The sequence below is a fragment of the Metarhizium brunneum genome, chromosome 1 (assembly GCF_013426205.1).
Source record: "Metarhizium brunneum chromosome 1, complete sequence".
NCBI lineage: Eukaryota > Fungi > Ascomycota > Sordariomycetes > Hypocreales > Clavicipitaceae > Metarhizium > Metarhizium brunneum.
Window position 1 is genome coordinate 9,220,468 of NC_089422.1, and position 12,735 is coordinate 9,233,202.

Sequence of the window (12,735 nt, forward strand, 5' to 3'; positions counted from 1 at the left end):
TAAATGCTAATCCAAACGGCTAGTTCGGCTCCTTCACGTTCCTCGTCCCGAGCTCATTCTGATGCACGTCTTCTGTTTGCTCATGTGTGCGGCGGGTCGGTCAGGAAATCCGCCCTCAAACACCCCCAACAAAGTCCAACAGAAGAGGCAACTACGCTTCCTAAAGATTGACCCGATGGCTCTCGATCGGAGGAGTAGGCGCCAATCGCGTCACCTCTGTACGCTGACGAGTCGTGAGTGACATTTGTGCCGCGCAACCCCAGCCCTTTGCGAAACATTGGCCTTGCCGGCGGCGGCGAAAACAATTTCTGGATCCATCTCATTGACTGCGTGGACGAGTGGGTTGACTTCCTCAACCTGAGCGATATTCGCTCGGACAAGATCGACGCTCGTAAACAAGCCGCTGTCGAGGCCGGCGCGCAGTTCATCCGGTGGTGCATCTAGCAGCCTGAGGTGTTCAATATTCCCGGTCCGAAAAGAAAATAAATCCAATGCTAGGAACCAGCATGCGACGTGTAGAAGCAGGCCCGCGATATCGGATAGGAGCATATTGACTGTCGTAGTTGACAACTTGGCCGCGGGCCGAGGGTCAGGTGAGTTGATAAGATGCCGTCTGCAGCAAGCTGCCGGGAGCTGCATCGTAGGGATGCCACTGCGTTGACTTGTTGAGAGGCGGACAGGGTAACACAAGGTGCGTCTTGGATTATGGAGTAGAGTCTCATATGTAGACGGCGGCGCGTGGGCACATGAGCTAATGCTGGTAGAATCGCATCCGGAAACCTGCGCCAGCAGACAGGAAAAGGCATAATACTACCATACACCTAGTAGATAAAGCTCCAACTAAAAACTGACTTCTAGGGGGGGCGCGATTGATACATATCGTAAAACTACTAGACAGTATCTAAATGCTAAATAGGGTTAGGGTCAATTATTCATATAATACCAACATATCAGTACCTATTACCCAGTAACTGTCTATCCGCAACGTTATAGAAAGTTGAGGAACTAGTACCAATTTGTCTGGGTCAAGGAACACAGTAGTATAGAGCAAATGACAGCATGGCTTTTTTCTTCTGGGAAAACACATCGCAGCCATCTCCTGGCGTAGCTTTCAAAGCTCAAGTTGTTGCATATTGTGCCGCAACAAGGACGCATTGAGCTTGACGAGAAGCACCAATGCTTGCCAAGAGATCGTCGCTGCAGCCACGAATAGTCGTCACGATCCTATAAGTGACCGACTATTCCATATCGTGGCTCTATAATTGGGTGCCACGTTCAACGCCCAATTCACGCTCCACTTCGGCAAGTATTTCCGCCTCGAACCTATCACAACTTGACAGTATGTCAGGACTCAGACTTGCCATTGTTTTGCCCAGAAGTTCCGGCGCTTCTCCTATCAAAATTGACCTGAATGTTGGAAAAAAGCAATCGTCTTCACCTACTTCCCTGGCAAAAGATGCCATCTAACCTATCTACGCCCCCAAACCTAGCTGCTCATGATTCACACCCAAGTATAAAGCTATACTGATAAAAATAAGGGAATAATAACGGCCATCTCCCACTTAAGCCACGTGAAAATGAGGCGTAGGTGGCGAACCGGGCCCATCAACAATCGGCGTGGCCAAGTCCACGCGTGGCCATTAGAAAAGAGTCTTCTTTTGCTACAGGCCATATGGATCCTCAAAAAGAGGCTATTAACCCGGCATTAAATGGAGATTGTTTTTTCATGTTCTGTTGGCCATAGCGTCATCATGAAATCCTAATCAAAGCTCATGTTTTACCATCTCCCATTCTCCTGTATATACCATTTCCCGTCATTCGGTTCCTAGTAGTTTCCCCGAAAGTCGACATCATGATAGGTTTTTCCACTTCAAAAATCATCGTCATTGCCGTTGCAGCGTGTACGTTCTGTCCCCAAGTGGTGAAGGCCGCCTACCGGGCAGCCAAGTTGCCGCACATGTAACTCCATCACTCACTAACCCCAGTCATTTTTCCGTCTCAAGATACCTCATTATGTGAGGCTGCACTGGCCTCGGTATGTCCCAGCGACTCCGTCTGTTTCCAGTGGGGTGTCCCCGAATCGTCAAGCGGCTCCGAATCAGGCGCCATGTACTTGCAGCTTCAAGCGTCCCTGTCTTACCAATGGATTGGCCTCGGCACGGGAAGCAGGATGCGAGGGTCAAACATGTTGGTTGTGTACCAAAATGGCCATGGTAACGTAACCTTAAGCACGAGACAAAGCACCGGACATAGCATGCCGACGTACGCGCAACGCCCCGATGTCCAACTCCTCGAGGGTTCTGGTGTCTTAAACGGGACTCTCAGAGCCAACATCCGATGTGGCGAATGCTCTGACGTCGGCGTCGGCGGCTCGTCAAACTGGATAACGGCCTGGAAACAAGGTCCGCCTCTGCATTCATCAGATTTGTCAGAGGCCATCGCGTATCACGATGGGTATAGCAGCTTCTCGGTGGATCTTGCCAAGGCGGCCATCGCCTCGGATGAGAACCCTTTCCTCTCGGCTAATAGTTCTGTCGATACACACTCGGGCCCCTCGTCGGCGGTCTCTGGGCTGAATACTGTGGATCAAACGAGTGAGACTGCGGCTCTTTTATGCGCTCATGGTATTGTTATGAGCGTGGTGTTTTTGATTGGCTTTCCGGCCGGATCCTTCATCATGTTGTTGGTTGGCCGGTGGAAAATCCACGCTGGTTGGCAAGTACTATCCTTTATTGGGTTGTGTTGCGGATTTGCCATTGGAGTTATTATTTCCCCGCGATATAATTGAGTAAGTTTCCCCCTTCATTAGATATACTAATCTCTTGGCTAACTGGGATTATAGCTCTTCCAAGATAGCCATACTCGACTTGGCGTCGTAGTGTTTGCTCTCATGGCCATACAATTTGTACTAGGATGGCTACACCACGTACACTACTGCAAGTACCGGAAGCGTGGTATCGTCAGTCACATCCATGTATGGTACGGCCGCTGCCTCATGGGCCTTGGCATAGTGGCTGGTGGCCTTGGTCTCTGGCTAGCCCGCGCTCCCCAAGGGTTTATTATTACCTACTGCGTAGTGGCTGGATTAGTCGCATTATTTTACTGTGTCAGCATCATTTTTGGCCGCAGGAAACATAGTGGTGCTACCGGCAAAGACGTAAATACATACATGTTGCCAGACATGTCGGAGGAGTCGAGGTTGAGTTCTGCCGTATCCGAAACCAATCGGGCCCAGTAGCAACCCAGGTTTATGGTGTACCCTAGGCAGTTGCAAGAAAAGAACATGATATGCAGGATAATTGCAATACACCTACTCTGCTTGTCCTCTAGTCCCTGTACGAAAGTAGTTCTATTTTTGTTTATGCATAACTGGCTATTAAGAAGAGCCGGAGTATGTAGAGCATTGTTTATCGATAGAGGAAAAGTAGAACGAGGTTTAGGATTATAAGCAAGTAGGAGTTAGTGGAAGGAAATCATCGATTCCGAACGATGTGGAAAAAAGGTGTTGGTCGGGGCTACAAAGAGAGAAGAGAGCCAAGAGAGCACACTTAATGTATGTACATAGATAGGCTCCCGAGCGGTATGTATATTGGATATCAACAGCGTAGACCCTCGATTATGCACACGACCGAAATAGGCAGCATAACTACGAAATTGTATCAACCACGCCATTTGCAGGTCTTGACGGATTCATATGCAACAACACCAATCAATGATATGGAGTTTGGCCAAGCACTTCTGTACGTCAATGCATAAACAGTCTGCACTGACCTGAGCTCTGCAAGTCAGATTTTCTCAAAATACTCACACATCCACTGCCACGACCTTATCTGCGATAGGGTCTTCGATGCCGGCACGCACAAAAGTTGCCTGGCCAAGGCTGCCAAGTTAGAAAACGTCATAGGCATCTCGCAACTTATTCAGCTGTGTCCACATCTCGAATACCTTGATCTGCATTATTTTCACATATACAAGCAGAAAATAAATTTATTTTCCGAGTTTCGCTCCGAAACGATCTTGCAATATGTTGTAGGACTGGGCAAGTTGCCCAAGTTGATTGGGTGTACGCTTCGAGGCCTTTCAGCCAGCGGGATCAAGGTATAATCACGCAGCCGGTTTCGTTTTCTGTATCCAAGCCCATCTCTATTGGCAGTCCGGGGACGGCCGAGTACAAGCGGAGACAATGTCTATAATATGGTTAAGGCTGGGATATTCATCGCTGTACATGTACCATTCGGCATGCCAACCAACATGACACTCTCCATCTGCGTGCCATGAACTGGCCCCCAAGCAACCTGCAACTCGAGGTTGCTACCCCTAAAGCTCGTCTGCCCCAACCAGATTCGCCAATCCGGGTGCTTCTTGCCGTCGGCATTGCGATCATACTCAAAAAGTGCAACACCCTTCCAGAATGGTTTCGCCTTTTTCACGCCAGCATTAGGTTTGCCATTCTCTCGTTCGGGATTATAGTTGTATTTGGTGATGCCAATGCTGGGTACTACTCCCTGGAGCAGCTCGACCCTATGTGTTCCGGGCTTATCAGTCACAGGTAAAACTGCAGAATATCCAACACGAGCCAAGCGCTACGTACAAGCTTTTGTATTCTGCCGGATACTGCTGCGAGAGTTCGTCGTTGACGGTGGATCGGTTGCGCGGCGTCGTCATAAACGCCCGTGTGTGGTCATCCGGACCGGTGAAGAGAGACCTGTCGAGAGCCGGTCCAGCTGTATATGTCGTGTTGCGTTCGCCTCTGATCATGTTGAGAACCGGCTGGAATCCATACGCACCACGCAGGTGCCTCCGTGGTGCGTAGTGAATGTCTTCCCAAAAGTGACACAACAAGCCCAGGTTAGCTGCGACGCAGGCATGAAGGATACATGGCATGGGAATCCAAGGGCACGTCTGACAATATACACGGCGCGAGCAGAAACCACGGCCAAGACTGTGCAGCCTACAAGCTCGGTGCGAGCCGTCCCAGCGAGAAACTGGCCCTTGGTTAGCTCGGCTGCAGCAAAGGATGTCTGATAGCAGAAGCTGGGCGAGTCAAACCCACCGGCTTCGAATGGACACAGAGGCTGCAGCGTGGGTTTCTCGCTCTGCTTTTCGAGATATTGGCCTACTTTATCTTGGTGAGGGTTGGGGAGAAGGCGCTTGAGCAAGCCTTGTCTCATGCTGGGATTTTCTTCTGCAGTGCCGTGGAAAAGCTCCTCCATGGTAACCGGACTACGTTTCGATACATTGCAGCTCATAGAACCACAGCTGCCTGGGTGGCAAACTTGGCAAGGAGATGGCTTGTTTTCTCTTTTGTGCGCCGCAAGGATATGTCGTCTGCAGTCGTCTGTTAGCCTCATCTCTGTCCTCGTTTCTTTCCACTTAGTGGTAGATTACCCTGATAAAAGAGGAGTTGGACGCTCCAGGATCCGAGATTCACCAAGGACAGATAGCAAAACGAATATTACGGCCAAGATATTCATATTGGACGTTGGCATCTGAATGTAAAATGTTGAGCCAGGCGCTGTCAATCCAAGAGGAGAAGACACGCACTCAGCTATCAAACGCACTTCCTTGTGCATATATTCGATCACATGAGTTATGCCGAGCGACAAGGAAGGAAAGGAGTCAACCAACGCGAAAGACTATTGATAACACCACGACATGTAGCAATAGCCCATGATCCTTTAACCAAGATGTTACATGTAGCATTTGTATAGAAGGCCCAATAAATTGACATGGTACGCAATATTGGATATGGTTGTCGGTCCTATTCCTACTCATAAAGCTACATAGCATTATTGCTACTTCTTTTTTCACACTACTCAGAGTGGCTACTCGCAATTCGACTGCCAGTCGGTGTAAGACAACTTTCAGTCTCCTAACCCTTCAGCACTTACTCCCGCGTGAATAAAACATGAAAACTAAAACCCTCCTTTTATTAGCGGACGCCAGTAAGTTTAAACTTGAAACGCTAACAAACGCAACGCGTAGGAGGAATTATATTAATACGTAGTATTATAGCAGAAGTGTGTCGGTAGAATGGGATCTAACATTTACTTGACTTCAATAATTGCACACAAGAGATAATGTTTACATTCTTTCTGGATATTAGTCAGGGCTATTGAGCAAAACCCAGATGCTCGAAGCAAATCTACAAGTCAGTCAGTCGTATAACGGTCTTGTGAGTATTGACAACTGACTAGATAATTCTAACAAATATCCAAAGCTGAAGAAGGAAGAACCAGAGAATAGAACGAAGAATAGTACAATAATTAATTCAGGATGTGCCAGAATTATCGCTGTGGCCTACCGAGGAAGATGAGCACGACAGAAAGGCAGTTGCTCTGTGCGGCTCTAAAATAGGCATTGTTAACTCGGACGGGAGGTCAACGTTGTCGCGCTTGAGGCTTTGCATGGAGGGAATAATATTTCTTGGCGCATAAAACTCCCAACATTTGTTTGAAATGATTAGCTGGGGTTAAAATGTAGGTTACCAACATTGCCCAAAAAAGGATTAGCGCCCCGACACAGCCAGGGCAGCTGGTCACATGGTAAAAGCGGCGCCAGGCCGCGCAGGCTCCTGCCACTGCCACTGGCAGCTGCAAGCAGGTCTGGTACGTGACTGGCTCAATTGGCCCACCAGCCAGTTACACCAACCAGACAGATTGACACCAGACCTGTTGGCCGCGCTGATCTTGGCCTTCGTTTTCTGTTCTCCAGCCTGCACGCCCTTGACCGAGCCGGAGCACTGGGTAGAGAGGCTGCTGCGTCCTTGTGCGTTGAGCGTTGAACCGACCTCGATTGATCGACACGGTCATTTCGCCGTCTCTCTGCATCGCCTGTGGCGCCGTTCCGAACACGCCAACACGCTTCGCTGACCCGGCTCCGCCTTCCTTCGGCCAGCCAGACCAATCACGCATCACAACATAGACGTCGTCCTGGCTGGGCCAGCACTTGGTTATCGTATTTCTCTCCTTGCTTATTCTGATCGAGTCCCGCGGCAGCTGGCGCCTACACACGTCCATTGCGAGCCCTGCGTCGCCGTCGAATGCCTCGCCCGTCTGACCGCCGTCGTGAAACGTCCATCACGAGTGCAACAAGCCAGCCTCCGACCCGTATGGCACCTTTATGATGTATTGCTCCATGCTGGCCGATTAAACCCGAACTCTTGGACTTCTTGGTCCTGCCACAGCCGCGTGTGATGGAGCGGAAAAGAAAGTTGCCCCCAAGGGCCGCCGCCCGTCAAGAGCAGGCGGCCAAGAAACGAAATGTTACGACTCGACAGTCGTCAACACCAGCTGTTGCAGAACCGCCTCCTCGCGAACCGACACCGTCGCCGCCGCCGCCTCCTCCTCCTCCGCTGCCCAAGTCAATCGAAGTCGGAAAGCCTCTGCCTACCGTGGAAGAGCCTCAACCAACGAACCTGTCCTGCAAAGAATACCAGTCCGTGTCTGAGAGGTAAGGCTATCCATCCAGCATACTCAGCAGGAGAAAAAGTTTCTCTTTCTTGCCCCTCATGCCCCCCTCTCATGCCCCCCTGTGCTAACCGTGCATTTTCAGCGGTGTCATGTCGGAATCGCTCTCGAGATCGCGGCACAAGTGGATCAGCGAAGGCCTGTTCGAAAAGTTTTGGTCAAAACCACACAAACGCAAGGGCGTGCTGCAAGAGGATCCAAATAATCCACCCAAGGATAGTATGATGAAAGTTGGATTGGTCACGCTTACCATCGAGCCGCACATCGTGGAAGCAACCATGTATGCTGTTAAAACGTCCAAGCTGCTACCTCACCAGCAGCAGAGATTTAAACCCAACCCTCAGCCACCCGGACAAGCGACACCAACAGGTCAACCGCAACAACCAACCGTTGTGCAACCACAACCGCAGCAGCAGCAGCAGCAACCACACCCTAACCCTTCAGCGCCGGCACAACAACCTGTTCTCGCACGGCCTGTTCTTCAATATGGTCCTCCAAATGGGGCCATGCGGCCCCCGCCAATCCCTACCAGTCCTGTTACAACCACTCCGACATCAATGGCGACACCAGCAGCTTCTACCCCGGGCGCTACTCCTGCCGGGGCTGTACCTGTATCGACATATTCTACGTCGGCGGCGCCTACATCGGCTGCTCCAGTATCACCAAAGTCGTCATCCCCAGCTCTGCCAGCCGTGCCGCCGGCCTCTTCTCCCGCAGAGATGCATGTTAAAGCCACATCATCTCCCAATCCAGGGCCCCCAAGCGTTGCCCAGCCTGCGCAACCATCTGCTCCCCAACAAGGACAGCCGCAAGCGCAGTCACAAGGGGTGGTGGCTTCCACTCCGACGCCTACTCCAGCCCCCAAGGCCTCACAACATTCTTCTCCACCTCCAAACACGGCTCCCCTTGCGAGTGGTGCACATCCACCATCTTCAACAATACAAACTCCTCTCCAACCTGCTGGGGCATCACAACTTATTACCCGCCCCGTGGCCAACGCTCCACCAAGGCAGGCTGTTGTCTCTAGTCCAGCGGCTGGGCCATCCTCCAGCACCGCGTCTCGCCCTGCTGGCACGCCTAATCAGGCCCAACCTCCTGCGCCTAGCAATAGACCACCACCAGCAGCACCAAGAGCCGCGCCAGCTCCTGCAGCAAAACCTGCGGCGAATGACCCGGTGATTGCGTTGCTTGCCCAAAAGGCCTCTGCCGATCCCGAACTTCGAGATTTGATGAAGAGGGTCGCAGTTGGACAAGCAAAGGATGGGGAGTTGGCCAAGTTCCAAAAGATCATCGACCAGCTGAATGCAGAGTATCGGCAGCGAGGTGGCCAGCAAGGCCCGTCCGCCGATAGGCTACTGGTGGATGGTCGAACCGTAAAGTATTTCGCTGATGAGGTTCGCACCATTTTGGATATTGTGCTTGCTTCAAACCCGAACCAGAAGTCATCTGAACTTCGACCGCCTCCGCGAAGCGATCCGTTGGTCGTCCTTTTGGTAAAAACTGCTCTTGAAAACCAGCGGATAAAAGACATGATTCGTCGCATAGCCGAGGGGAAGCCTGGATTCACCGATGCCACGGATCTGAAGCAAACTTTGGACCGCCTACATCGAGATGCGAAAATAACACCAAAGGCCACCACCACACCTGGACCTTCACCCCTTAGACAGCCCCCCGTAAACGGGTCTCCTGCTGCGTCCCAGCCGAAGACCCAAGCACCGCAAGGGGCTCAACAAGCGAACCAGCAGATAAAATCGAAAGCATCAAGCCATGTAAATCGGCCGGATCTTTCAGCAGTAGTGTTTGATTTTGGGTCAGGAGATAGATGTTTGTTTCCTAGATACAGCATCTTGGAATTCTTGCCATCGCAGTCCGGGCAGCATGTGGTTGCATCATTCTTGATTGTTCGCAAGGGCAGCGCATCAGAGTATGGGGGTGATCCAAAGCTCGACTACTATCAGCCTGTTACGATCCGCCTGCAAACCACGACGGGGCGACATTTGGAGAACCTGGCGCGCGTTGTTGCTCCACAGGACGAGGTTCGCCGTTACATGGACGATGTGATGGACAACATGACGCGAGCCGAGTACGTGTTGCTCGCCATGCGGCTGCCACGGGTGGACTTTGATCCCCAGGAAGCTGTCCCTGTGGTGGAGGACTCCAAAGCAAGCAGCCCAACACCCAAATCCGAACCGGAGACAGATAACAATACGACGCCAAAACCCGGCGTATTGTGGACCACCGGATCCAGTAACAAGGCGACTGTTTCCGCCTTGCCAGTAAAGCTTCAAGATCCAGAGCAAGAGGCACAGTCCAAGTACGAGCGTCTTATTCGATCTGTGGCGGAGAAGGAGGTGGACGGTTTGTGAATGAAGGAGTCTGACGACTCGATTTTGACTTAATATTCATGCATGTTGTCATTCTTATACGAGCTAGATCCCTCGGCATAGGGACTCATAACGGGGAGTTACAAGGGAAGCTTGCTACGGGGGCCAGGAGTTTTTGTCTAATTACACCGGTAATGGAACTACGAGTGTTGTATACAAAGCCACTCGGCAACTAATCCTATCAAGTCGAAAAGATGCATGATGAATCAATGCAATGAAAAGTACATTTTCTGAAACCCGCCGACTTGAAGCTGTAATCTTGCCCGCACGTGTCGGCTCCTTCCACATGCGTCCAATAGCTTCGTCCGGTGCATCTACGAGTGACGTAAATCTTGTTCATTTGCAGAAAATGATAGGTCCTTTCCGATTCCTATGGCGAAACCCCAGTTGAGGAACTGTGAGCAGATGGTTCCAGCACATTCCGTGGAGCTAGCTCCGATGCGAGCGGCTTCCTGTTGGGCGTGCGTCTGCCAGGGTACAAAATAGCATCGCGCGGTCAGGGACCAATCCGACTGGACGCATGATGTTGGCGGCCGGCGTATCGAATCAAGGAAACTGCAAAGGATTGCACTATTGAGACGTCATGCCACCGGAGCACATGCTCCGGCCCCGTCGCCCCTCTACCCAACGAGATGGCGAATGAAGGTCCCAAAAATATATATCGTGTGTTTCTCGCCTCCTCATCTCATAGCAGACGGCTTGGTAACAAGAAGCATAAAAGCCTTGAGATTTGTCGGTCCTGAATAATCAGAAGCTCCAAAGTGCAACTTGACATGACGAATACTTTTAAAAATGGCAAAAGACTCCTTTCGACGGACAGCAAGCAGCACCTTGTTACCGATGGAGACGGAGCTAAATGTGCCGCTGTTTGCGCACGAATGCTTTGCAGGGGAAGCCACTGCGGATGATCGCGTGCATCGCCGACTTGGGCGAGATGAGCCCTTGCTTCTGCCGCTGGAATTAATCCTGCGGGTGCAGGAGCGTATAAGGGCCCAGTCGACGGGGCCAAAGACGAAGTTGGCGACATGAACACTCGACACTAGAATGGCACTTTGGGGGTAAAGACTATGCCTGGTGTAAGGAACGTTTGGGGAAGATTTTCGATTCTCCGGGTGCTGGATTGTTGTTTTGGGTACATGTGGTACTTGGCGATTTGTTGGGAGTCGGGACAATGTATACCAGCGTGTCGTTTGTGCGAAATATCCCTGCGCGGCATCTCCCCATGTAACGGGGAGACTGGATACATTATCAACAGGTTAAAGATTCGCTGGGTTATACGATAGAGTGAAAGTCAGATGACGATGAAATTGAAGTTTTCGCGAGTTCTAGGAACTCATGCACGGTAAATTATCTCTTGTTGCGCAGTGATGGAGGGTAAAGGTTGGTGCTCTATAGTAACTACGGAGCGTCAGAACCTGGGCGACAAGGGTCTGGTAGCATTGCTTCTCGACCGTGAGGGTGCTGTTATTCGCTGCAGATTTGGTATTATTTGACTGTAGGTGGGCGTGTCTGTTACACGGAAAAGGCCCAACAGATCGTGAAGCCCAATCAAGGGGCTTCACGCCGATATAGGACTTGTTGGTTACACGGCTAGAACACGTGCCCGGGCAAGGACCCTAGGCCCGGGTGTTCTTTTCATGTATATAAAGCAGTCACCCTTCTCTTCCTTCCTCTTAGCAACTCAGGACCTTTGACATCCTACGAGATTATTATTGAATTGAGCCCTTATTGCTCCAAGCCCTCCTTCCGAGCCCTTGTCACAGTGTCTCACAAGTTGGCCTGTACCGCCGGCCGCAACTGCGTCAACGAGGGTGCTGGTGCTGCACTCGGGGACGGTCAAGCAGCTTGATGAAGACGCGGGAGTGGTCAATATCACTCTACTTGTCATTACACTCAGACCTTGACCCCATTAGGGAGTACTTGAAGGAAGCTGTTGGCGTATAGGTTGGTTTGTTCTTGTGCCTCGTGCTGCAGGCTCTGTCTACGGCCATGTTGTAAATTTTCCCAACTACTTCTTTTCGTCCAAGCATTACCATGATAGCCGACGTTGTGAGAGCCTGAAGTTGCGCCGAGTTGGCTTGTTCTATCAACAGAGGCGATTTATCCAACACAGATGTATCCAACGCAAGTCCTCTGAGTACTCGACGCATTAATCACTTCCGCTGAGATATCGGGCCGTAAATATCCATTTGTCGCAGTTTTATTTTAGATTACTTCTTATTATGTGACAGTACTCGCCGGTTGAACTTAGACTGCAGCGGAGAACTCCTTGCAACCATGAGAGTCATCATGAGACTGCCCGCCCTTGGAAACTATTACACCAACCGCCGCATATCCAGAGGAAACATAAACCATAAGAGTACGTGTCAGCCAGAGTAGTGGAAGCGGGGTCTCTAGATGATTGCTCTCTGCCAGAGTCGCCGTTGAATCGGACCGATTAGTAGTCGCACCTAAAAGAGCTAATCTGGTCGTTGAATCCGGGGACGTCGTAGATCAGATTGCTGTAGCCAGGATAGGAGGCATCAAACGAAGGGCCTTGGCAGTTGTAATACGTAACCTCGTTAGTTGCTGCCAAGTTGCAAAACTGCGCCCCGAGTGCCAAAGAGGACAAACTCACTGAAAAAAACGGCATGATTCAACCTGCGGGTCGGGACGAAGCGAAGACACCTCATCATTCCATGCACTCGGTAGGTTGACTTTGAGCCAAGTTATCTGACAGCGGCAAGCGCAGCACAGAGTTGACATAGAGCCAGAGGAGCGCAATAGCGTTGCTTGCAGGTGAATGGCTTCAAACATGCCGCATCTGCCCGGGGTCCCGCTATGCCAATACATGGTGGCTCAAAGTCGCCATGCTTGCAGAAGTAAACGCTCGGGTCTCAAAG

General features: G+C 51.0%; 4 protein-coding genes across 4 annotated transcripts; 2 read left to right on the top strand and 2 right to left on the bottom strand.

Annotated features, from left to right (window-relative positions):
• Window positions 1–210: 210 nt before the first annotated feature.
• Window positions 211–549, bottom strand: G6M90_00g028530 (uncharacterized protein; the record flags this gene model as incomplete). Its single annotated transcript, XM_066130015.1, has 1 exon — window positions 211–549. One exon carries the CDS (start codon window positions 547–549, stop codon window positions 211–213), a length of 339 nt encoding a protein of 112 aa, XP_065985570.1.
• Window positions 550–1,852: 1,303 nt separating this feature from the next.
• On the top strand, window positions 1,853–2,788 carry G6M90_00g028540 (uncharacterized protein; the record flags this gene model as incomplete). The annotated part of the gene is made up of 2 exons (XM_014685825.1): window positions 1,853–1,901; window positions 1,986–2,788. The coding sequence occupies 2 exons, from the start codon at window positions 1,853–1,855 to the stop codon at window positions 2,786–2,788; spliced, it is 852 nt and encodes a 283-aa protein (XP_014541311.1).
• A 1,399-nt stretch (window positions 2,789–4,187) lies between these two features.
• On the bottom strand, window positions 4,188–5,213 carry G6M90_00g028550 (uncharacterized protein; the record flags this gene model as incomplete). The annotated part of the gene is made up of 3 exons (XM_014685824.1): window positions 4,188–4,521; window positions 4,592–4,820; window positions 4,901–5,213. 3 exons carry the CDS (start codon window positions 5,211–5,213, stop codon window positions 4,188–4,190), a joined length of 876 nt encoding a protein of 291 aa, XP_014541310.1.
• A 1,982-nt stretch (window positions 5,214–7,195) lies between these two features.
• On the top strand, window positions 7,196–9,835 carry G6M90_00g028560 (uncharacterized protein; the record flags this gene model as incomplete). The annotated part of the gene is made up of 2 exons (XM_014685823.1): window positions 7,196–7,452; window positions 7,555–9,835. The coding sequence occupies 2 exons, from the start codon at window positions 7,196–7,198 to the stop codon at window positions 9,833–9,835; spliced, it is 2,538 nt and encodes an 845-aa protein (XP_014541309.1).
• Window positions 9,836–12,735: the final 2,900 nt, after the last annotated feature.